This window comes from Trachurus trachurus (assembly GCF_905171665.1).
Source record: "Trachurus trachurus genome assembly, chromosome: 10".
Classification (NCBI taxonomy): domain Eukaryota; kingdom Metazoa; phylum Chordata; class Actinopteri; order Carangiformes; family Carangidae; genus Trachurus; species Trachurus trachurus.
The window spans coordinates 20830239-20856722 of NC_139894.1; the positions used below are offsets into that span (position 1 = coordinate 20830239).

The 26484-nt window shown below is 46.4% G+C and overlaps 1 protein-coding gene across 1 annotated transcript in view; it reads left to right on the forward strand.

The window, feature by feature from the left end:
- Positions 1-8700, forward strand: part of LOC310992249 (A disintegrin and metalloproteinase with thrombospondin motifs 2-like) — a gene marked incomplete at its 3' end in the record, with an annotated part of 106698 nt that extends 97998 nt beyond the window's left edge. Inside the window, exons 14-23 of the mRNA XM_083980268.1 lie at positions 372-505; positions 586-709; positions 1258-1338; positions 1446-1609; positions 1749-1905; positions 2027-2162; positions 2351-2558; positions 2928-3057; positions 3236-3325; positions 6665-8700. Coding sequence (XP_083836394.1) covers positions 372-505; positions 586-709; positions 1258-1338; positions 1446-1609; positions 1749-1905; positions 2027-2162; positions 2351-2558; positions 2928-3057; positions 3236-3325; positions 6665-8700 — 3260 coding nt within the window. The remainder of the gene's footprint in view (positions 1-371; positions 506-585; positions 710-1257; positions 1339-1445; positions 1610-1748; positions 1906-2026; positions 2163-2350; positions 2559-2927; positions 3058-3235; positions 3326-6664) is intronic.
- Between the last annotated feature and the right edge of the window lie 17784 nt (positions 8701-26484).

Here is a 26484-nt window from a genome sequence, read left to right on the forward strand (position 1 = left end):
GCGTGCACAGTGTTTTCTCTAAATATTGTAATTCAGTAGCACGTCTGACACCTGTTTATTAGAGTCAAAGCACCATTAGCCAAGGTCTCTGGATTATGTCCATCTGTAATAAACGTGACGAAGCAGGAGTGTTCGTTCTCACTGGGATGAACTGCCAGGTTTTGTCTCTAGAGGCTCATGTAGTTGTAGTATGACTCACACACAAACAATGAGACACAGCGTCATGCTGACTCGTGGAGATCACATTCAGAATATGAATAATAACCACATGTTGGAAAGATGAGGTCACCGGCAATTTATAAATGGTCTGTTAATGATAATCATTTGAATGATTAGGTCACTTTTAACTTGTAATTGTGTTTATTTCCCAGCTAACAAACGCTGCCACCTGCATTGTCAATCCAAGGAGACACAAGATGTGGTGTTCATGCAGAGGATGGTCCTGGACGGCACACGCTGCTCATACAAAGACCTACACAGTGTGTGTGTGCGTGGAGAGTGCAAGGTGAGTGACATCATGCGCATGTGCAAGAGCAAGAGAGTTCAGACGTGCATGTGCTGATCATTCTGTGTCTTTGTTTACAGAAAGTGGGCTGCGACGGCGCGGTGGGCTCCTCGAAGCAGGAGGACAAGTGTGGAGTGTGTGGAGGCGACAACTCCAGCTGCAAAACCTTCAAAGACACCATCACACGCACAGCCAAGAAACACGGTAAACACACACCAACAGTCCAAGTAACCCTCACCTACATCCAGGACAGGCCTGACTTGGCTCCATCACTGTAGCAGATGTCTGTCATGCACTAAGTAGAAGTAAATAGTTGGCCAGCGTCCTTTGTTGATAAGCCTGACACTTACACTCTGTATTTACTTATGTTTAACTAAACATCGCCCACTAGAGGAAGTTTTGCAACACTGTTCAAACCTCGCTGAGACTTGAGTTGACATTTTTTCCATGTGAGTCAATCATCTGCCAAGAAGTTACGTCAAAATCTGGTGCGTGAGCTAATGTTTATAAGTATATTATCTAACTCCTGACTTCAGGGCAGAGCTTCATTACAGCAGCAAAATGTCCAGAATCAGATGTTTATTCAGCATGAAAATAGCCAAGATGGCAGGGGTTTTAACGAGTGAGCAGGTATGCTTGTTTGAAATGAGTAAGAGCTCTTTCCTGGATTAACTTGAGGATTTTGTCAGGAAACTGTAAAATGAGCCTCTGATGATGCTGGAGTCATGAACCAGATGTTCCTTTTATTCCAGGTTTCCTCAAAGTACTTGAAATTCCCAGAGGAGCGAGACACCTATTAATCCAAGAGCTGAAAGCAACTTTACACACTTTAGGTATGTGATAGTCCACATGTTTTTTCCTTCACGTGTCTGTATGCCTATACCTTTGTACTTTTCTGTTATGTAAGTGCAATTAATGTATATTTCTCACATACCTGCAGCTGTCAAGAATGTGGCATCAGGACTGTTCTTTTTGAACGGGGAAAATGAATACCCAGAATCCCGCTCGGTCATAGAAAAGGGCGTAGAGTGGGAATATGAGAACGACAATGACAAAGAGACTCTTCAGACCACTGGCCCTCTCAGACATGGAATTCTTATCATGGTAAATACGTGAAAACGCTGGAGCTGTTGGTGAAATACAAACAACTTTTGCACATCAAATGATCAAAATCATCAGTGGTTCGTCTGTTTTTGGCATTGAGATGTCTCATCTCATTTCATGATGCTGTCTCTGTTTGTAGATGAAACTACATGGAGATGAGGATGTCAATTTGTCCTATAAGTACATGATGAACATGGACAGTGACTCTGGAATTAAGAATAACGAGCTGGTAGAAGACAGTGCGTACGAGTGGGCCCCAAAGAGATGGTCCTACTGCTCCAAGCCCTGTGGTGGAGGTACAGTAGAGCCTCAAGGATGGATACTTGTTGTGGAACACTTGTGTCTCCGAGATCAATGGTGTGCGTTTTGCATGCCTGTCTTGTTTTGTGATATATTTTCTATCCCTTCCTGCTGTAGGGAAGAAGTATCAGCGATACGGCTGCAGAAGAAAAGTTGACAGTAAGATGGTCCACAAGAGCTTCTGTAACAAGTCCAACATGAAACCTAGAGGAGACACCATAGACTGCAACCAGAAGCCCTGCCCTCCACCCATGTATGTATTGTATAAAAACGGCATAAACTGTAAAATGACAACATACAGTATATACAGTGCTACTGTACACACAGCTTTAGGCTTTTTATGCGTTAAGCCCATTTTTTTCCCTCCTCTGACATTGCTTACACAGCACTTTGCCATTGTAAATGCCCTCTTGATTCTCTCTCTCCCGTGGTGTTGTCCAGCTGGGTGACAGGGGAGTGGCAGAACTGCAGCAAACTATGTGGAAAGACGGGCATGCAAATCCGCTCAGTCAGCTGTGTCCAGCCCTCAGATGACAACACCACCCGCACCATCCACAATAAACACTGCAACGACGACCGGCCAGAGGCACGCAGGCCCTGCAACCGACACCCCTGTCCCACCCAGTGGAGGGTCGGACCGTGGTCACAGGTGCGCAGGCTGGACACAAGTCTCTCCTTTTCCAAAATGAAACTGAAAACTTGGAATATAATGTTTGAGCAGCAAATTTTTCTGAACGGAAATACTTGTAGTGATTTTTTTGTATTGGAGCCCTACAGGATGCATTTTTGTGAGACATTCAGTGTTTTAAGTTTCACTAGACTTCCTCAGGACTGGGCTCTTGGCAGGTTTGACAAGACTCTGAGAAACAGATCATGTGATCCTGACTGTTACTGCTTACAGTGAACCAAGCATACTGTAATAACTAGAAAAACAGTTGTGATGTTAGTGTGCTTTACATGCCTTTGTTCATTACCGTGTGATTTGGTTAAATTGTGTTGGTTTGTGTTGTCTCCCCAGTGCTCAGTGACGTGTGGTAATGGGACCCAGCAGAGGCAGGCTCTGTGCCACACCAGGGACAACACCATTGGCCTGTGCCTGGACAGTAAACCTGACACCATCAGAGTCTGTCGCCTGGATCCATGTCCCAGTGAGTAACCTCCACCCATACAGGTAGTATGTGAGAGTAGACACTGCCTTGAACATCACTGATACTAAATAGGCCAGTCTGGAATCTGGGGGATATTATAGTCTTGGGTTTGGATGTTTGTTTTACATGAACGACTAAAAGAGTTCCCGTCTCTCCCTCTCTCCTCTCGTCTCTGCAGAGGGCTCCTCAGACCTCCTCAACAAGAACGGCAACATCCTGATCCAGTGGCTGTCTCGCCCCAACTCCAACTACCCCAAGATCTCCTCACGTAAAACCTCCCTCATAAGTTCCCAGCCTGGCCTCCACAGCGGCAGCCGCAGCTGCATGTCTGTCCTCTGCTGGGCCCTGCCCATCTCTGTCCTCCTGTCTCTGCAGGGCCGGCCCCGTCTGGCACCCTGACCCGCCCCTCTCCCACGCCCCGTGCCTGTGCCCACGCCCGTGAGCGAGCGGCAAAGCTTTCGCTTCTCTTTTGGGGGGGGGGGATGTTGTCTCTCTCTCTGTGTGTCTGAGACAGCTCTGACTGGGGGGAAGTCTCTGGCTCCTGTGTGTGCTAGTTGGTTCTCTCTTGCTCTGTCTCTCTCTCTATCTCTCTCTCTCCTTTGTGGAGCATTGTGTTGTAACCGCTGGCCAGTCGAAAACTCAAAAGATCAACAAAAAATTTGATGTGAAAAGGATTCGAAGTGGCAAGGCGAACAGATTTTCAGTGGCACCTCCTGAGACGTGTCAAAGAGCCGTTCATGTGAGTCTCTGCATTTGGCGGCCATGTTTTGCGCGAGCTAGCTGCGTGTTGTCATGGGTTACCACTCCTGAGATGCAGCTGCGGTTTTTCCTTTTTATAGCGCACTGTCATTGTGAGGAGAAACAGGTGTGAAAATAAACAGAAAAGGTATATAAATATCTATATAGAGAAAAAAAGTTATTAAAAAAATATGAAAGCTTTATTGTGAATGTGATCTTGTCACAATGAGGACATCTTTGCTAAAGTGCTCATCTGACATCCTGGTTCCATTCGGGGATGAGAATGGCGTCTCATTCTACGTTCCATTCTCAGATTGACAGGAACTCAGCACAGGAACAGGAAGTGACATAGGCAAACCTTCTGATTTTGGGGGGGAGGGAAATTGAAGAATCTTGAAGTTAAGGCAAATAGAATAAAAAAATCAAAATGACAAAAAAAACGAGAAAAAAAAAACAGGGTAGTCTGACCGCTTGAGGTTGCTTCCCATTTCACCTCACCATCAGCCATCCTCTCTTTGACTGTTATACTAAAGTTCAATAAATGCAGCTTATTTGTGCTTGCAGACTTTAAACAAATACATCTATAAATATATTTGTATTTATATATACCTATAAATCTAAATCTATATGAGTAACAATAATATTAATAATGTTTTACCATGAATAAGCTGTAGCTTATTTGCCTAAAACCTTTGGACTGCTATTGATCGCTTAGATCCTTGACTGTTATGTGTATTTTTTTATTGATTTTACATGAATACAGATGAATATTTAATAAAGGTAAAGTGTTTTGGGGGGAAGGGGTTAGACCTATATTATGCAGGACTTGGTCAGTTAGTTGCCTCTCCATTCTCTCAGATGGATCAGTGGTTTACTGTCGCTTCTTGTTTTCTTTAAGGATAGGATCACATTTTGTCATGCGCATTTGCATCCATGTGTGTGTGTGTTCAAATGTGTGTAGGTGTGAGTGTGTTCAAATGTGTGTGTGTGTGTGTGTGTGTGAGTGAGTTAGTGTGTCTGTGTGTGTTTGTGTGTGCATGTGGGTGGATGCATGTGTCTGTCTTGAGAGTAAGTTTAGATGAGTGAGGGAATGACAAATTTTCGTCTTGTCAGTGAAAGTGTGTGCTTGTGTCTGTCAGTATGTGAGTGTGTATGTGTGCGAGTATGTGCGTGCGTGTGTGTGTGTGTGTGTGCGAGAATGTGCGTGCGTGTGTGTGTGTCTGTGTGTGTATGTGTGTGTGTAAGGGTGCTTAATCATTCGGGCTTTTACACATCGCAATCAGATACAGAAATACCTCATAAACTTTGATTTGAGAGCGTCCGATGATCTCATTTTATTTTGATGAACATTAACCACATGAACAATGCCTTATCTTGGATTGAATGTAATGGCATTTATCTGTGAAAGAGATGGCTTTACTCATTCAAAGTTTCACTCGGAATAGAGGCAGCTTCAAACCAACTTAACAAACTCACACCCGCCAACCATCAAACCTACCAAGGTGATGTTGGACCAATGTCCGACTACTGGGAAGGGTTTACAAAGGGCCTAGGGTATCGACACGTATGGCGTCTAGAAAAAAAAAAAAAACACTTCAGACTTGTCATTGTATTGTGATCACATATTTCTGTTGTGACTATGTAGCGAGCTATCCAAGGTTTCCTTCTGCTGGAGTTGGACTGTATGAGACCAAGCCAGACCTAGCAGTGCGATACTGTATATAACATTGGTGTTGACTGTATTTAATAATGTTCATGACTGTTATCTTCTTCTATAATATTCTATACTATGGGTAACTGTTTTGTGGCTTCACTGGCCTGCTGCGTGGGGCTGGCTAACGTTTGGCTAACGTTGAAGAAACATTCAGATGGACTACGTGCACTGCGTCTATATGCACTTTGATTTATCAGGGAAATTTTATTAATGTTTTGTAAATGTTTCATATGACACTTAATGTGCCATTCCAGTTTTTACATCATCATGAAAATTATGTGTTTTATTTAAGCAGCAAATATCATTTATGTACTTCATGTTTTATTTATTTATTTATTTATTTTTGTTTGGGGTTTTTTTTTTCCAATCGATTAACAGATTGACTGGTTGATTTCAAAGTAATGAAGTGTTTTACCAAAGTGACTGTGAACTTGTAACTTTCAATACAGTTGAATTATTTTTCTTAAGAAAAGAATATATCTATATATTGAGCAGGGGGGGGCGTACATCTCATTGTTTCAGTTCCTGTCATTCTCAACAGCAAAGTTGTATCAATAAAAATGTTTTAAAAAGTGTGATCTTTCTCTCACTAGGAATGTTCACTGGCCAGATTATTTGTCAGAGAACGTGTCAAACAGTGCTAGAAGGACATAGTTGTTTTAACAGGCATGGTACAAAAAGGGTACAAGTCAAGTTTGTAAAGTTTGAATATTAAACTCAAGGATGATGTGCACCTGAGGGACGGGCAACACAAAGCTCAAGTAAAAAAAAAAAAAAAAAGACATCAGATGAGAAATACAGTTATTTACAACACAAGACTGGCAAACCCTTCTTTTTCCATTTCAGTTGCTCTGGACTAATCTCATGACTGCTCTCGATGTTTGGGTTTTTCTCTTCCTCCCTGCATCCTTTGCTAATGGTCTGGCTTTACTACTGTACTCTGCACGGTGTGGAACCAGCACACACTCACATACACACTTGTGTGTTTTCTCTGTCAACTAACATGCACACAGATTTTATTATATACTCTTATTGATGCACACTTTAAATACAAAGACATATCCCAGCAATCAGACACACATATACACACACATCCTTACATATTTTCTCCCTGTGGTTGTGCATGGCCTCAGTTCTCTGTTTTCTTCTTCGCAGGCCAGCGTTGTCATGGAGACCGCTCTGTGTTCTGTCGCATGGAGATGCTGAAGCGCTACTGCTCTCTACCGGATTTCCAGCGAATGTGCTGCAGGTCTTGCAGCAATGTCACTGTCACAGAGCCTCCACCCATCTCCAGCTCCACCTTCAGATCCACCCCCATCACCTCCAGCCAACCCAGTGTTACATCTCCTCCACCCACCAGCGCCCTCAGCATTGGCTTCACCACCATCCAACCTACCATAGCTGTGACCACCACCAAGTCAGCTTCTCCCACCAGCTCCTGGGCCACCACTCACCCTCCTGCCTTCACCACCCCTGTCCCTCATTCCACCCCATCCACAATCAGTCACACAGACTTGATAACAAGTCATCTACCATCTACCACCAGTGCTCCTGACCTCTCTACCACCTTCTTGACAGCAACCACCTCAGTTATTACTACCTCTCTCAGCAATACTGCTGATCCCATGCCTCTGCCAGTCCCGGACATAGAGGACAGCACAGATCCACAGTTACAGAGCACGACAGATAGCCTAACCACATCTGGTATGATAACTACCACAGACATTATATCAGTCACCAGTCCCATAATCACAAATTCAACAGAATGGAGCACAAAAACAGACGCCCCGCTGAAATCCAAGCCCAAAAAGAATGTTCCTCCAAAGAAAAACCCCAAAAAGGTGATTCCACCAAAGATTAAACCAAAAAAGTTTATTGGACAGAAAAACACAACAAGGAAAGGTGTTCCACCAAAGATCAGTCCCAAAATGAAACCAAATGCTACACCAAAAAAGAATATTTCTGTCAACAGCCAAGCCCCAAATAATAAACCAGAGAAAACTGCTCCAAAGAAGACCACTTCAGCGCATACTACACCCAAAAAGACCACTCAAGCAAAAACTACTCCTAAGAAGACCACTCCAGCAAAGCCTACACCCAAAAAGACCACTACAGTAAAAACAAGTCCCAAAAAGACTGTTCCAGTGAAGCCTAATCCTGTGAAAAAACCCAAACCAACACCCAAAAAGAAGGTTCCCCCAAAGGCTGGCCCCAAAACAAAAGTGCAGCCAAAGAAACAAACTCAAACCAAGACAAACCATAAAAAGAACCCAAAACCAGGACCTAAAACTGCCACAGCCTCACAAGCCAAGGTTAATCAGAATAAGGGCACAGTGAAAAAGACTAATCCTAAGAAGTCAACGCCTAAAACGTCATCTTATTACACCACAACTCCTTCTCCCTACACAAGCCCAAAACCATCAACAGAGTACTTTTCCTCCACTGTTTCCTCCAGCACAAGTCCATATGCTCCATCCTCTTTCCCTGGGTCAAGCGTCAATGATACTACAGATGAATACCCACTGTGGCACTATGAAGGCTTAGATGTTGGAGCGGTAACACCCAGCACCCTTGATGACTTTGTTACACCTGCCGTTACCAGCAATTTTGATGACATTACAATGCCAAGTGGAACCGCTCCATATGGCGATATCATCATGACCACCAGCGGTGATGTCACAGTCGCCAGCGGGACCATTCTCAGTGGCGATGACATCACCGAGTCCTACGGCGACGTGGGAGTGGTCAGTGACACCATGGTGCTGGACGATGGCCTCACCATGGTGATCCCGACCATCAACAGCGAGGACATGACAGATCTCGCCTCCACACCTTGGCTGGACCTGACCGAGTACATCCCTGTGAGCGTTCCCACGACAACCCAAGAGTCGGTCACCACCTCACCCCCCACCACCATCATTCCAACAACAGAAAAACCAGCGACCACGACCACCACGGGTTCTTCTACCATAAAACCTCAGCGGAGAGCAGAAGAGAATAGCGAAAACAACGCCATCGACATCTCATACAACAGGATCGTCGGCGTAGACAACGACATCTCTCAGAACAACCTGATCCCAAAGCGCCGGGTCAACCTCCGAGAAAGAACCAGGAACAAACGCATTCAGGAGCTTTTGGAGGAGAAGAGGAACTTTCTCCTCAGGATGAAGAGAGGACACAGAGCACGATAGACCAAGCCTTCTCATTTCTCTTATAGAGAGGAACATTTTCTTTACAGACTTTTGTGAGCATTGTTTAAACCCCTCTGTGAACTGCCATGATGCTTTCTATCAGGCCTCTCCACAACAAAACAATCTGTCATTCCTATCATGACAATCAGGACTGCCGCAGAGAGAGAATATCATGGCCAAATGTTTGAACAGTTGCTTTGAAAAGGAAAAGCCCTTTCGAGTACAGACTGTTGCAGATTTGAGGCAAATCGGCTTGCCTGTGTAAACACAATAATGAGAAACAGAAGGGATGAAAAGTGTACATCCAGTTTGACCAGCACTTTACAAAGCCAAGCTTTTATCCATCTAAACCACCCACAGTCTTGTTTGAGGATTCACTCAATGGATGATGTAGATAAGATGTAATGTAGTTTGTAAAATGGTAATATCTGTACTGGCACTTATGGAGCAACAAAATCTACAACCTACAATCCAAATCGTCCTCCAATATTATATTACTGCCCAGGACTGCAGCTCATTTCCCCCGAACAGATATGAATACCTCCTAGCTCCCTGATAACAGCTACTGTGGCACAAGATGAAAATGTTTCCTTGTTAAGTGGCCAGCGCTCTGAATACCCTAAACACACTGACAATTGGAGGCCTGAGAGCAATAATGATAATGCCAAACAATCAGAAAGTCAGGTTCCCTTTGGTTTAATTTCATTGTGAACATTTACACTGCTTGGATCGTGTTGCCTTTTCTAAAGCAAACAGTCGTCTGACTGCACGGGGTCTTTTATCTCTCAGGAAGTTAAGATACAGTGTGGACGTCTGTTTAGCGACATTAACATAACACTTGGTGCTTCCTGGATTTTGATGATGTATTTTGATGTCACCAAGCTAGCTAAAAACAAACTCATTGAAGAGAGAAAAATATCTTTTACTTGCATTTTGTGTGTGTGTGTGTGTTTTTTACAGACAGTATGGTGCTTTTTTGACAAAGAAGAAGAATACAAAAAAAATATAATAAACCTGTTTGTATTAACTGTATCCATATAGAAGCTTTGAGGGCCAGTATATTTCCTTTTCTAAAGTTTTTTATTATTGGTACATCTCTAACTTGCAGCAACAACAAAAGCACCTATGGATCTTTATGTAAGATTTCTGTACATATGAAAAAGAACTTAATTTTTAATATTTATTAAAGTTTCAACACCTGTGGAATTTTGCAAACTGCCCGTGTTGTGTGATTTTGTTCCAGTGACAATTCAGTTTGTTATGTCACTTAACCAGTCCTGACATGTGGATACTGTTTGTGTTGTGACTGCATCAGTTTTAGGTTCATTCAGTGATATACGATTTCATGGCTTCTAATCCAGTTTGTAACACCCTGATGAAATTATCTCACAAGCTTTCCCTCAATCTATATTTAACTTACAATTCCGGGGTAATGCAACATCTGACCCATAGAGGGAGACAGAGCACATGTATCCAAGTTTTGCATACTCACTCAAACCAGCCTCTTTCTGTGATCGTGCTGTGATGCCCAAACTGTAAAGTGACTCTGCTAAAACTGAGACAATAAGATATCTATATTCAAGCACATGAGTCAGCATGACATCAGAAAATATCTGAAACTGAAAAAGCAACTCAGCCCAGGAAATGACTTGCTATATTTTCTCATAAGGAAGTATTTTCTACCAGGAAATACACCACTCTTGAGATCAGCCTCTAACTCTGCATCTGGTTATACTGATAGACTAATATTGTGAAAAAAAAGTAAGTCTCTGATCCAATCAAAAATGGCTTATTGAGGTTAAGAAAGACTATTTACATTTGTAACTTTCAACAACAAAAAAAGAAAAACAATCATGAGGAAGAGCATTTGCTGATTACCAAGATATGCAAGACTTCAAGTTGAACCATAATGTTTACATCTTTCATAAACCAATCCGTTGTTTTGTGTCCTGTCTTTGCCTTTTCTTCCCCTTAGCACCGTTGTTTTCCAGTGCTGGCCTGGTCTCTGCAAAGTCTCCACACCATTCTTGTTACACTACTTAGCTAGAAAACAACATGACTGGCATCAGAATATTAGATTACTAATAAATTCTTGTGCAACAAATTAGGACTGCATGGCCAATAAGGCTAACTGTTACCATTTCCTGAGAGGCAAACAGAGGAAGTAGTGTAAGTACTGTAGCACCATGAAATAAATTACAAAGATATATGATTTGTGTCCTCCTATCAGCAATGTACTTCCCTGTGTGCTCTAGTAGTGTAGACTGTAGTAGAGTTCACAATACAGAGGAATTTTGTGTACAGCTTGTTGCTAAGCGTGTTAATGTATTCAGACCATGATGATGCAGGAATGAAAAGGCAATTTTTGGCGGGGACACATGGGTCAAAGAAAAGTCACTTGTGGCTTATGAACTAGGTAAAAAAAAAACAATAACACAGAATCATCATGAATCATTGTGAAAAAAAACACTGCAGTTTCCCCTCCAACACAGGATGGTGTCAGCCCTCAAAGCTACAAATTATAAAACTCATCAAAGTGTTTTCCTCTCTGGTCTTGTGAGATTAATTGGGTCCTCCTCTTTTGACATTGGATTAGTTTGTAAACTAAGTTGATGTTGATGATGGTACTACCTAACCCCATGTGCTTTGTTTTAAAGCATATAGTGTTTGACGTATGGTATATACAGTATGTTGCATTACAATAATTTGTCTCCACCAACTGTTTTTTACTTATTTTTTCTTGGAAACTCCTCTGTCTGATCATTTCTCAGAATCCTTCTAGCAGCTGGAGGCTCAGTCATAAAAATCAATAAGCAGACTCAACAATCACAGCCTTTCCATTTATCCGACCATCCTTCAACTCAGTGTCCAGCTCTCTATACAATGAAGCTTTTATCAGCTACGAAACACAAGCATCCTATTGTATCAATCTAATATTTATTGAGTCTGTAAGTGGACGAGAATGAGAAGAGCAGAGAAGAAGTGCACTGACCGAGCTTGGAAGTCTCTCCTTTTGCCTTGTAAAAAATTACCTTTTCTGAAACAGTCTCTTTGTTATCCCTCACATTTAGACCACTAAAACACTACGCAGAAGATCCTCTCTGTTGAGTGTTCATACTGTAAAGAATTTTGTCACTCACAGGAAGATGCTGATGATGATTTTCTTTTACAAATCATCAGGGATGCTACAATATTAGATTTTCACTACACAACTATTTTGGAAGGATTCCTAATAACAATATTATATAATATAATAACTATTGAAAATATGAAATGATGATAATAATAACAAAGGTATAAGTTCGAATAATCTTAAACAGTGTTTATTTATTGTTTGTCTCTCTCAAATGAATTAGATTTATGTGAGTGGAGAAAGAGTCTAAAGCCATAACTGTACAGATGCATACAAAAAGAACAATTACACTTTATGGATGATGAAAAGGGAACAAAGTGAACTGCTTAACAAAAGATCTAAAACGCCTAACATCTGCATCGTCACATTATCACATGTCTCAGTAACACGATCAATTTTTCTTTTTTTAAAATATCACATCACCGTTATCATAGCTACACCCCTAATACAAACATATTGTCACCTGCAGTGCACAGCATACTGCCATGTCACCATGGTTACTATTCAAGTGATGTCCATTGTTAGTTTATGCAAATGTTGAGTAAAATTGGCTTTAATGTTTTTCATACTAATATAGGCCCACAATTTTGTCTATCTATAGAGTTGTCTCAAAGGCTGTGGGTTGGTGTTCAGCTGAAAGCCACCAAAAAATAAACAACTGGAATCTATTTCTGAGGTCTTTACTGTAACGTGTCTATGGCTGCTGATAAGACAGCCTTTTTCCTGTGAACACACGCAGAGCAACAAATACAAACATCGGCAGAATTGGTGCTGGTTCTTGCGTTTGTTGTTTCTTTCCTGAATTTAAATCCCATAGTTGTGGTTGATGTTGTGCCTGGTGTTTGTCATTAGCAGAATGCACATCAATGAATGCAGTCAGTGTGTTGAGCCTGCAAGTCTGTCAAGCCTGTAACTGAACTACATCACGTGCAGGAGTGTGCATGTGTGTCTGTGTGTGCGTGTGGTTGTGTGTGGCTTTGAGGCAAATTTAGCTCCTTGTGACTAGTCCATTAGAGATCCATGAAAAGCTTGGAATCTTTTTATAGGCTGGATGCAAAGAAGATGTGACTCATCTGACTCATCAGGGGTTATGCTACACCACACACACACACACACACACACACACACACACACACACACACACACACACACACTGAGTGACTGAGGGGTCTGAGGCAGGATGTTTCTGTGTATAAATCCTCTGGTGCACAGTCCTACACAAATATTTGCACCCTACCATATATCACATCATATTTTGAAATACACACCTTATATTTTGGTGACAATATTCAAAATATTTTTTCAAAGAATTTTCTATTTTTCTTTTTTAATTAGTTATCAGTCATTTTTGTGCGATTTTGTTAACAAAACAAAAAAATATTTGTTAAATGTGGGGGGGGGGGGGGGGAATTCTCTCAACTGTCCTATCCATTAAAGGTGTTCAGAAATGGCCGTTTGTCCTGTTTGTCGCGCTGAGTTTCAACGAGCTGCCGCTGATTGGGGCGAGACCGAGCTCGGTGTGTGTGTGTGTGTGCGTGTCTCAGACGTTTGATTGACGGATGACAGATCCAATATCATTGGTTGGTGAATCGTGAGCAGGCTGACGTATAATCCGTGCACCTGCATTATCCAATGCAGAAAAGAAATACCACACTTTCATCCCAGATTTACTCGAAAATAGAATTTTGCACAAAGTTTGGCCTGATAGATGAGTTATTACACTAATGTTAGGACCCACAGTGGGCTCAAATTCAATTTTCTTTTCTATACAGCTTTAAAGGCAAAAGGGCGCAAAAACACTTTTTAAAAAATCATCTCCATTCATATTACTACTCTGACTCTCACAATTACACCTTGTGATACTCTACAGACCACCTGACCTTTACTCAGATCTTCCATTTTGTCTTTGATCTCAAGCCTCAGAGGACGTATATAGGATCAGTCGCTCCAGGGTTTTCATGGTGTGTGAAGTAAGGGCCACTGGTCTCTAGTCATTTTGTTCAGCTGGACATTTTCTTTTTGGTACCGGTACGATGTTTTCCACAGAGCCGGCAGCCGCCCCAGCTGTAGACTCAGGTTGAAGATCCGGTGGTGGAGAGGTTGACACAGTTGGGCAGCACAGTCCTTGAGCAGCCTTGGACACACACCATCTGGGCCAGCTGCCTTCCCAGGACAAAGTCTCCCAAGCTCCAACCTCACCCCTGTCTCCGTGACAGACAAGGGCGCAGGAACAGGTGTGGAAATGGGAGTAGCTGCAGTAGTGGAGATGTACCCATGTGTAGGAGGAGGAGGAGGAGAAGGAGGAGCTGTGGTGGAGAAACACACTTGTGGATGAGAAGAAGGAGCCATGGCGGAGATGCCAATATGATGATGAGGAGGAGGAGGAAGATCACCCACTATTGGCTGTCTTTTCTTTTTGTTGTAGCTGGAGATGGTATTGATTCCTCTCCACACCTCACGGATGACGTTGTGCTGTAAATTCTTCTCTATCTTATTTTTGTATTCCACCTTTGCCATCTTCAATCTCTTCTTCGGCTCATGTTGCACCTGTTTGAGCCATTCTTTGTCACTGTCTCTAAAAGCTTCCTTTTTCTGGTTGAGGATTGCCTTCATGTCACTTGTGATCCAAGGTTTGTTATTGGGCAAAAACAGTGTACAGTGTAAGAGCAGATTTGATGTTAATTGTTGTGTGGGTCACGGTCTGATTGTTATTGGTGGGTCAGCCTATATAGGGTGGGAACCTTTGGGGGCGCATCAGGTGTTTCCAACCGGAACAGGAAAAACAGTTTTTGACCGCTGTGCAGCATCACGGCGTTCCGTGCGGATGTGTGTGTGAGATGTGTGATTGAAAGCATTTGATGTCAAATAAATGGACTTGTTTGCATCTGAATTGAAAAGCAACTGGACTCTCATTCATCCGTCATGGTAAAGTAAAGCGCGTCAATTAGGTTTCCTGTTGAAATACCTCAGTGGCTTAAAGCATTGTAGGTATGACTGTGTCTCTACAGAAGTTGATGTACTCCGTAAAACAATCAGCCTGTCTATCAATGTCCATGGGTGAATCTGTGACATAAAACCCCTTTGTGGACACAGTGTTTCTTAAATTGTCCAAGCAGCCGAGCTTCCCCAGCCAAAAGCATCTTCCACTCGACACCCTATAAACCTTGTACCTCTTTACAGCACTGAGGTTCACTCTGTTTGCCTTTAGGGTGGTCTGGGAACAGGAAATCTGGAAAGGACATTTGAGTTGGTGTTCTCCCTTCCCATCTGATATTTCACTTTAAAGTCAAATGATGCCAGTTGGCCCACCTAGCACCCTTCCACTGCACCCAATTTAGCCAACTGCAAATGAGCAACCGGGTTGTTAGCACCAACCAGATAGTCCTTAAATTGTTCTGTAATTTCCCATTTCAGTCCCAGCAAAACCAATGTAAGTGAGCTGTAGTCATTGCACTTGGTGGGGTGCAGGCTTTGGCTATTAAGCGATGACCCGCTTCTTACCCTCCTTGACCTGGGCCAATACCACTCCTGACCCATGGTGGCTGACATCTATATAAAGGATGAACTGTTTGGAGAAATCAGCATAGGCAAGGACTGGGGCCTCCGTTCCTCTTTAGGGTCTGGCCTAATGCCTCTACATGACACAAAAACAAACAAATTTTAAGCCATGCTTTCCTAAACATTCAAAGATCCAAATCCAAATGTTTTAGGTGTGTGGTGAAAAATGACAATCAAAACAGGCCAGCAAAGATGACGTGTGCTGCTGCCCTCTTGGCCAGGTCGCCCTTGAAAATGAGATCTCGATCTCAACGGGTCTTTCTTTACCTGGTTAAATAAAGGTTAACTTAAAAAAAAAAATCTTTTTTAAAAGACTAAGCTATTTGCCCACTTAAGCATTGCTGCATTAGGCACTGGGATGTTGCTGGTGCATTGCACAGACCAAAAGGCATGTGCTGCACCTTGAACGGGCCAAGGAGGGTTGTGATGGCAGTTTTCTCCCCGCCTCATGGGTCAACCTCTACTTGCAAGTAACCGCTGAAAGGTCCAAAATGGAAAACCATTTGCCCTGGTTCATTGAGGCAAGTGTTTCCTCAATTCTGGAAAGCATCCTTGTGAGTCACAGAATTCAATTTCCAATGAACACAAAAATGCCAACTTCCATCTTTCTTCAGCATTACAATAGGTGGTTAGAGGTTACAATATGAATACAAATTACTTTATTAATCTCCAAAGGAAAATTAATTTGTCTGTCAACTTGAATATTTGCAGAAAAATTACAAAAGCCTGATGGCTGAAGGTACAAAGGATCTTCTTTCTTTGTCCTGCAGCGAAGACAGAGGAGCTGTTCACCACCGCTGCTTTCCTGGTCCATCAAGGTGCCATGAAGTGGATGATCCGAGCTGTTCAACATGACTTCATGGAGAACTTTACATCGAACTTCAGCAGTAGCCGTTGGTGGGATGTACACAAGTAGCCTATTGGTATGATTTGAAAAAATGTCTACTTTCTGAGCCCTCACCAGTATCTCCGGCTCATCACTCTTGATGGGCAGAGAGTTGACATTTCCCGACCTAGTTCATCTCCACTTGGTTGGTTACAATGTTTCACCCGGTCAGTCCTTCCAAAGTCCTCCTCATGGGCAGAGATAACTCCTTTCCATTTCAGCAGCAGAGCTCTTAGCTGACCCTGTTCATCCTAATTCAGGTCAGGTCCACTAGCTAATTTCAGTATTTCAAAACCTTGGCCTTTTCCCATCCCTCCACATGTGGACACTGTCGATCAAAGCTGAAATTGGCTCCTCGGACTCTGACTTAACCCCAAGCCTCGGTAGCAAGGGATACTAGTTTAAAGCTATAGTGCGTATTAACTTCTATCGCCCCCTAGAGGATTTCTCCGTTATTACAACGATATGGCCGGTACCTCAATATGGCGTATGGCCCGGTGTAACCCGCCACTCCCCTCCCCTCCCCTCCCCTCCCCTCCCCGCTACCGTTTGTCACTCTCACCAACAGACCTTCTGCACTTCAACTTCTGAACCTCTTGATCGCTTCTTCGGGTTCTCCACCATGTTGCTTCTAGCAGCGCCCCCCCCCCCCCCTCCCTTCTCGTTGTCAGGTAAAACCGAGTAGAACGCGTTATTTCCTGTGCGCCAGCGCGGGAATGTCGCCAAAGACACCAAATACTAAAAGAACAAATACTGAAAAATACCGCAAGGTGTTAGAGGAACCGATCGGCTTAATCAGCGTTGTATCATCTCTTGTAGTGGCTTGGGTGAAACGGATATTTACAGACACGTAGAAGTTACGCACTATAGCCTTAAAGGAAGTGTGCATAATAATAATAATAAACTTTATTTATATAGCACCTTTCAAAAACAAGTTACAAGGTGCTGTACAATAACAACAGAAATAAAACAGGTCAACTACAATTTCCTGGCAACAACATAATAAAACCACCTGAGAAATAAAATTGGACTTAAACTTATAAAATCACCCACCCACAACAAAGTAATCATACAATAATGGTACAAAATTAAAACAAAATTAAGAGAAGGCTAATCAATAAAAGTGAGTTTTAAGAAGAGATTTAAAAGTAGCCACTGAGCTCGCCTGCCTGAGATCGCCGGGCAGGGTGTTCCACAGCTGTGGAGCATGGACAGCAAAGGCCCGGTCACCTTTGGTGACAAGACGGGACCTTGGAACCGTAAGCAGGGCAGCACCGGCGGATCTCAGGCAGCGGTCAGGCTCGTATGGTAAAAGCAAATCACGGATGTAGGCAGGGGCCTGACCATTCAGGGCTTTAAAAACAGTTAGTAAAATCTTAAAATCAATTCTAAAACTCACGGGCAGCCAATGGAGAGTGGCAAGGGTTGGAGTTATGTGGTCACTTCTCTTACTACCTGTTAAAAGCCTGGCAGCTGCATTCTGAATGAGTTGCAGTCTACGGATGTTTCCTTTACTGATCCCAGCATACAGAGCATTACAGTAATCAAGTCTAGATGATATAAAAGCATGGACAACCTTCTCCAGGTCAGCGGGACAGAGGAAGGAGCGGATCCTCGTTAGCTGTCTTAGCTGCCCGAAACAGGATTGTACTACCTTGGTTACTTGTGAGTCAAATGATAGCTGTGAGTCAAGAATGACACCAAGGTTGCGAGCCTCATTCTGGATAGTACAGAGAGTAGAGGGGAGACTGTCGGGAATGGAGGTGCTAGAGCTGGATGGAGTGAAAAGGATTACTTCTGTTTTTGATTCATTTAGCTGGAGAAAGTTGTTTGACATCCATGTCTTTACGTCTGTTAGGCATGAGAGAATGTGGGAAACATCTGAAGAGCCAGGTTTTAGTGGAACATATAACTGGGTGTCATCCGCATATAAATGAAAGTTTATGTTGTGCCTTTGAATGATTCTCCCCAGGGGTAGCATGTAAATAGAAAAAAGCAAGCATAGTGTGGGTTGACTACGAGCTCCCATAGACGGTAAAGCTCCACAGAAATGAGCCATAGCCAACTTGACGCGATTGGCGAGGCCCTGAGCCCAGTTTGCAGCAGCCACTGTTGTCGCCCCCCCTTGTCGCTTCTGTCACCATCATCCTGCCATGCTCCGCTGGCGTCGCAACCTCACACCCACTTCGCACACCTGTTGCCCATATGGTGATTAGACTGCAGGGAATTGCCGTCCGTGTAGTTTAGGGACTGTCAGGAAAACAAACTACACACACTGCATGCCATTCTAAAACGCATCACTCTAAAACTTGCTATAAATGACTAAAAACACTATGGTTAAACACACGAAACACAGCAGAATAACATTCAAAACATGCTATGGATACTACAATATGATGGCACGCTTGTGTCACGGGGTGACTATGGGGAACCAAAGTATGGGGGAGGGAGGTTCCTAGGGGAAGACTTACCTGGTGTACCCAAGATGGCCGCCTCCAGAGTCCCAGGGGAGGACTTACCTGGTGCACCAAGATGGCCGCCCTCAGCTGCAATCAATACACAAGCAATCAAGCTCTCATTGACTCACCCATCAAACCTGATGTGCTGCAGGTGTGCAGTGACTAGACTGTGTGACGATTGGGCCACAAGCTGTGTGTGGGTGTGTTTTTATATACCTTCAGGTATGGGATTCGAGGCGGCTGATCACAGAACACACGGGGAGCAGAGCTGGTCGTAGAGAGGACTGGGAGCTGAAGGTGTGGTGGAGCTTGGAGGAGCCGAAGCAGGACGGAGACAAAGGATCAGTACGGAGCTAAGTGCCTCTCTCTCAACCACATTACTCTCTGCTCATGAGAATGAACTGCTGTGCCCACTCCATCACCCTGGCTGTCTAGTGGAGTGTTGCGGGACCCAACCTTAAGTGTGATTTGCCTTACCTGTTTTCTTTGTGTGTTTTTGCCTGTCTTCACCAGCGTTGGGATTTTTGTGTGCTGTTGCCCTAATAGGATGCCATCATCGTGTAGTCGGGCCGTAGCAACCTCTGGCTGATTCTGGGTCACAGTGGAGCCCCAAAAGCAGCAACTGAGAGTAAAAGAACTGGACCCTACACCTCCAGTGGAGACACAGAGAGAGAGAGAGAGAGAGACACAGAGAGAGACCCGACCCGTACCTTGCAACCCTGCTCCCCCCCCTTTGCCTGGATGGTTTGGACTCACCTTTGCCCTTTAAACCCCCCCCCTTCCTCCTCTAGACCATAGACTTTTTTATCCATTGTTGTGCAAATAAAGAGACTGCTTTTTTTACAGTTCTGGTGTCTTGGTGTCTGGTTTGCTCCTCTGAGTAGCGCTTGAGAGTCAACACAGGCAGTTTCCGCCTGTTACAACTTGGCGTTGTCGGCAGGATTGCTACTCTGAGTTTGAGCGACCAGTACTCCTCGATATGTCTGACGACGAGGCACCAGTTCCACGCCCCCAAGTGATGCCTGTTTTCATGGGAGCCCCGTGGGCCCAAAGGTTTGGAGGACCTGGGTCTGAGCTCAGCCTGCAGGAGTGGAAAACCCGAACAAATTATTTGGCCGGCTTGCAAGGATTGAGTGAGCCACAGAAACTGCAGTTTGTTCTTGGGTCACTAGAGGGTGAGGCGAAGAGGGAGGTCCAGGCTGCACCAGAAGATAGGCGCAATACCCCCAAAGCTGTTTTTGATTTTTTGGCTGAGCTTTATGGCGATAACACCCCAACAGCCTCTTTGAGGGCCCAGTACTTCAATTGTAGGCAGGGGCCAAAACAATCTCTTCGCTCTTTCTCGTTACAGATCCGAGAGCTCTTCATCCGATTGAAGGGGAGGAGGGACCACGGACTCGGTGCTGGAGACACGTTATTGCGAGACCAGTTCCTTATGGGACTTCGTGATGGCCCAATCCGCCAAGGCCTGAGACTACAACTTCGCCAAAACCCGGACTTGACCTTTGAGGACATCCGGAAGGAGGCCCTGGCCCTGGAGCTGGACCAGCTAGAGACGACTGAACCGCCTATGTGTATGGCCGCCAGCAGTGCCAGTGCCCCCACCCCGCTACCCACGGCCAACTGGAAACAGGAACTCCGTGCTGAAATAATGAAGGACGTGAAAGAGCAGATGGCTGAGCTTTCCAAGACCCTCTTGGACGAGTTACGGCGGAGCCGACCGTCTGACCCGCCGGTTCCCCGTGAGAGGTCCTACTCAGAAGGTGCACGAGAGTGGGAACGACACCCAGGCCGACCCTCTGGTTCGAGGTTCCAGTGGGATGACCAGGGTAGGCCTATATGCAACCGGTGTGGTAAGGCAGGGCACATCAGCAGGCAGTGTGCGCCTCGACGTGCATCTCAAGAGGGTTTTTAGCTTCTCCGGCCACTGTGGGTCAAGTGGCCGGGACCCCTCCAACTGACCCCTCGCCATTCCCCAAGGACATTTTAGTGGGCCAGTGCCCTGTTGTAGAAGTATATGTAAACGGTAAAAAGGTCAGATGCCTAGTGGATACTGGCTCTCAAGTTACCCTGTTTTCACAAGGCTTGTGTAATGAATTGTTTGATGTCCAACAACTACAGGAGGCAGAGGCGCCATGGTTGACCTTGCGGGGTGCAAACGGACTGGACATCCCATACATCGGCTACGTCGTGGCTGACTTCCAGGTGCAGGGTGTTACGGTGCCAGAAAGGGGGGCTGTCATCGTCCGGGATCAATGCCTGGGTGCCCACCGAGCCCTGCTAGGCATGAACGTCATCTCCGCCTGCTGGGAAGTGTTGTTTCAAAACCAAAAGGCCCGGAAAATGCAGTCTACTGCAAATCAAGAATGGGAGCATATCATTGCAGATTGCCGAAGGATTGAAGCTGCCCGGACTTCGGCAAATCACGAGGACACTGCCCGGGTCGCCTGCCGCTATGCCCTCACCATCCCTGCCCAGAGCGAAGCAGTTGTCTGGGCTAGGTTGCCCTCCCGGCTTTATGGGCCGGATAACTGGGTGATGGTGGAGCCACACAGTGAGTGCCAGGAGGTTGAAGTTGCCCGAGCTGTCGCCACTGTGCACAGGGGCCGTGTGCCTGTGAGAGTCCGAAACACCAAATCCTATCCCATCAACCTCCATCGTCACCAAGGTTTGGCACGTGTGTCGGCTGTAGGACCCCAGCAGCTGAAAGAAAATGATGATGTCTGCTTTAACCAAGTAAGTCCAGGGGTGGTTGAGGTGGGCATTATTCAGGTGGGCAAGGTGGAGCATAAAACCAGTGAAACAATGCCTGAACATCTGTGCTGTGAGTCTCTGCAGGGGGGTGGCTTGGAAGAGGACCAGCAACGCCAGCTGCATTGCTTCCTGGCCAGATGGCAACATGTGTTCTCCACCCACGAGGAAGACTACGGGTGCACAGGCGTTGTCCGACATCAGATCCCCACGGGTGATGCAGCCCCCACCCGTGAACGGTATCGACCTGTGCCCCCCACCCTCTACCAGGAGGTTCGCACACTGTTGCGGGGCATGTTGGATGGGGGCATCATTCGGGAGAGCAGCAGTCCCTGGGCAGCTCCAATAGTGCTGGTGCAGAAGAAGAGCGGCGCTTGGAGGTTCTGCGTCGACTATCGGAAGCTCAACAGCGTAACCAAGAAGGATGCTTTTCCCCTCCCACGGATAGAGGACTCGCTTACCACCCTGACACAGGCTGCCTGGTACTTCACCTTAGACCTGGCAAGTGGTTACTGGCAGGTGCAGATGGAGGAGAGAGATAGAGAGAAAACGGCGTTCACCACCCCCTTTGGGCTCTTTGAGTGGGACAGAATGCCCTTCGGCCTCTGCAATGCTCCAGCCACCTTCCAGAGGTTGATGCAGAGGTGCTTGGGGGGGCAGCTGGTTGATTCCACCTTGGTGTACCTTGACGATGTGATTGTTTTCTCTCCAGATTTCCCCTCCCACCTCCGGCACCTCGAAGAAGTATTCCAGGCCATGGAGAAATATGGTTTGAAGCTGCGGCCAGAAAAGTGCCAGCTGTTTCGGAAAGAGGTGAAATTTCTGGGGCACTGTGTCAGCCACCAAGGTGTCTCCCCAGATCCGGCCAAGGTGGTGGCAGTTCAAGAGTGGCAACCTCCCAAAACAGTCAGGCAAGTGCGGGCTTTTTTGGGATTTGTGGGATACTACAGGCGCTTTATCAAGAACTTTTCAAAAATTGCCAAGCCCCTGAATGCACTCCTGGTGGGAAATGGCCGTCCTCGGGGTCGGGGGTCGCCTCCTGTGGCATGGAGCCCTGAGTGTGATGCAGCCTTCCAGAGGCTCAAACTTGAGCTGCTGCAGGCTCCAATCCTCGCCTACGCTGATTTCTCACAACCCTTTGTTGTCTACACTGATGCAAGTAACACTGGGTTGGGTGCAGTGCTTGCCCAGCAACAGGGAGGGGAGGAGAGAGTCATCGCATATGCGAGCCGCAGCCTTCATCCAGCAGAGAGGAACGATTCCAACTATAGTTCCTTTAAACTGGAGCTCCTGGCCATGAAGTGGGCTATGAGTGAAAAGTTTAAAGATTACCTATGGGGCAGCAAGGTAATTGTGGTGACCGATAATAATCCTCTTGTCCATTTGCAGACAGCTAAGCTGGGAGCTGTGGAACAGCGCTGGGTGGCGCAGCTGGCCAATTACGACTACGAGATACGCTATCGACCAGGGCGAGAACATACTAATGCTGATGTGCTTTCCAGGCTCCCTGTTGCAGCTGCAGTCTCCCAAGTCCCAACTCCACCCACTCGGCCTGATGAGCTTCTGGTAGGGGTGGTGGAAGCACCAGGGTCGAGCAATGACGTTGTCCCTGCTAGCTGGGGGTGGGACCCACACCGTTGGAGGGAGTTGCAGGGGAGCGACAACGACCTGGCCACAGTCTCAACCTACCTGGAGCGTGGTGCCCTACCCCCAGCTGCAGAGAGGAGGGCACAGACACCAACGGTGAAGCAACTACTGAGCCAGTGGGGTAGGCTGAGTCTACGTGAGGGGGTAATTTGTCGTTCTGTGCACGATGAAGTGACTCATGATGTTGTGTTCCAGATAGTTGTGCCGCAACCCCAGATCCAGTCTCTCCTAGGGGCCTACCACACACAGATGGGCCACCAAGGCCAGGAGAGGACACTGTCTCTGGTGAGGAGGAACTTCTATTGGCCAAAGATGGAGATGTCTGTAAACACATACATCCAAGGCTGCCCACGATGTGTGCTCTTCAAAGCAAGGCGAGATAGTAAAGCCCCCTTGGTCCCCGTGCTGCCCAAGGCCCCCCTCCACTAGCCTGGTCGCGCCCACACTAGTGACGTCACGCCTCGCAAAAGCGCTGCTGACTTCTAGTCTGGCCAACCGTGCTATTAACTGGATTTCTGTCTCCCGAATTTTCGGGAACTCCACCCTCTTTTTCGAGAGCCAATCAACGTCGAGCCTCTCCAACGGCTCTGGGTAGAGGCGTGTTGCAGTAGAGCAGCGACCGGAACCTCATTGTAAACAGCAGCATGGAGCAGCGGACAAGAGCGGTGTGACTGGTTTAAGCTTCGACACCGCCTATTCTGGCTTCGACCAATAGCAGACTGAGGCATTTGAGGGGGGCGGGTAAACCAGGTTTGAAGGATGCGCTTTGAGAAATGGATTCTCTTAACGTCTTGGCCAGACCCAATGCTGAGTATCAACATTGGAAAGTCGTGCCAACCAGGCTACCCCTCCACATTGTTGCCATGGACTTTTTGAGCTTGAGTCGACCGACCGATCGCTACCAGAACATCCTGGTGGTCACAGACTTATTTACAAAATATGCCTGGGCCATCCCCACGACGGACCAGACCGCCTCCACCACTGCCAGGGCCCTGTGGGGTGGGGTGTTCCAACCCTTTGGGTGCCCTGAGGTCCTGCACTCGGACCAGGGCCCAAACTTTGAATCGCAACTGATTCGAGAGCTGTGTCAGCTTTACGGGTGCCGGAAGACCCACACCACGCCATACCACCCACAGGGGAATGGAGGGTGCGAGAGGTTCAACCAGACCCTGTTGAGCCTGTTGGGGACCCTGGAAGCCGAACAACAGAACAGGTGGGTGGATCATCTCCCCTCCTTATTGCAAGCTTATAATAACACCGTTCACAGCACTACGGGCTATGCCCCCACTTACCTGATGTTCGGGAGGCATGTGCGCCTACCCATTGATCTGCTCTTAGGCGCAGGACAGCCGGATGGAGCCCAGAGTGCATCAGAGTGGGTGAGCCAACACCATCAACGACTTCACTCTGCCTATCAACGGGTATCTGAACATTTGGCAGGGGCTGCTGCCAGGAACAAGCGCCTGTATGACCGAACAGCCCACGACTGCCCGCTGCTCCCTGGAGAGCGGGTCCTGGTCCGAGACAATCGACGACAAGGCAAAGGCAAGTTGAGCGACAGGTGGGAACCTACACCCTATGTGGTGGTTGGCCGCCGTGGACCAGACCTACCTGTCTACACGGTACGACCGGAAGGGAAGCCAGGCCCAGACCGTGTACTGCACCGCAACCAGCTCCGACCCTGCCCCAACTACCCAACAACTACAAGAGAAGGACAGGCCAATCCAGATGTCCTACCACGACCTTCGATGGCGTGGGCATTGGTCCCTGTGGGCCCTGAACCAGCTGCAGAAGGGAGGGACCCCCCACCACAGCCTCGTCGCTCCCAACGCGACACCCAAGGCAGGCCCCCCGAGAGGTATGGTAACTGGGCCTCCTAAATACTAGTTCTAGGGACTAGAACCAATTAGTGGGGGAGGATGTCACGGGGTGACTATGGGGAACCAAAGTATGGGGGAGGGAGGTTCCTAGGGGAAGACTTACCTGGTGTACCCAAGATGGCCGCCTCCAGAGTCCCAGGGGAGGACTTACCTGGTGCACCAAGATGGCCGCCCTCAGCTGCAATCAATACACAAGCAATCAAGCTCTCATTGACTCACCCATCAAACCTGATGTGCTGCAGGTGTGCAGTGACTAGACTGTGTGACGATTGGGCCACAAGCTGTGTGTGGGTGTGTTTTTATATACCTTCAGGTATGGGATTCGAGGCGGCTGATCACAGAACACACGGGGAGCAGAGCTGGTCGTAGAGAGGACTGGGAGCTGAAGGTGTGGTGGAGCTTGGAGGAGCCGAAGCAGGACGGAGACAAAGGATCAGTACGGAGCTAAGTGCCTCTCTCTCAACCACATTACTCTCTGCTCATGAGAATGAACTGCTGTGCCCACTCCATCACCCTGGCTGTCTAGTGGAGTGTTGCGGGACCCAACCTTAAGTGTGATTTGCCTTACCTGTTTTCTTTGTGTGTTTTTGCCTGTCTTCACCAGCGTTGGGATTTTTGTGTGCTGTTGCCCTAATAGGATGCCATCATCGTGTAGTCGGGCCGTAGCAACCTCTGGCTGATTCTGGGTCACAGTGGAGCCCCAAAAGCAGCAACTGAGAGTAAAAGAACTGGACCCTACACCTCCAGTGGAGACACAGAGAGAGAGAGAGAGAGAGAGACACAGAGAGAGACCCGACCCGTACCTTGCAACCCTGCTCCCCCCCCTTTGCCTGGATGGTTTGGACTCACCTTTGCCCTTTAAACCCCCCCCCTTCCTCCTCTAGACCATAGACTTTTTTATCCATTGTTGTGCAAATAAAGAGACTGCTTTTTTTACAGTTCTGGTGTCTTGGTGTCTGGTTTGCTCCTCTGAGTAGCGCTTGAGAGTCAACACAGGCAGTTTCCGCCTGTTACACTTGTCCCCTGTGACACACACCTAACAAGTATGAAGCCTACAACATGTGCAGAGCTGTCACATGCGTGTCACATTATCTGCATGATGCACATTACATGCATGATAAGGTCAAACCACCACTGCATGTGTGTAGTGTCCCTTAATAAATGAATAAAAATAAACCTCAATCTCTTTTCCTTCCTCTGTTTTTCTGTTTTGTTTTCCCTTCATCTTCCCTTCTTTTCCTCTCTCACTCTCACTCCCACCACCTCCATTTCTCCTTCCCCTCCTTCTCTGCCTCTGTTTTTCTCTCTCCATCAATACAGTTGGCCAATGACAGTGCTGGGGCTGAGGAAATGGATGGTGTGTCTATTTTTAGAACCAGGGAAGGAGGGCAAACCAAAAGTAAGAGAGCGGGTAGAGAGAGGGGGGAGGGAGGGATGTGAGGAGAAGATAAATCTGCATTCTGCCACTGC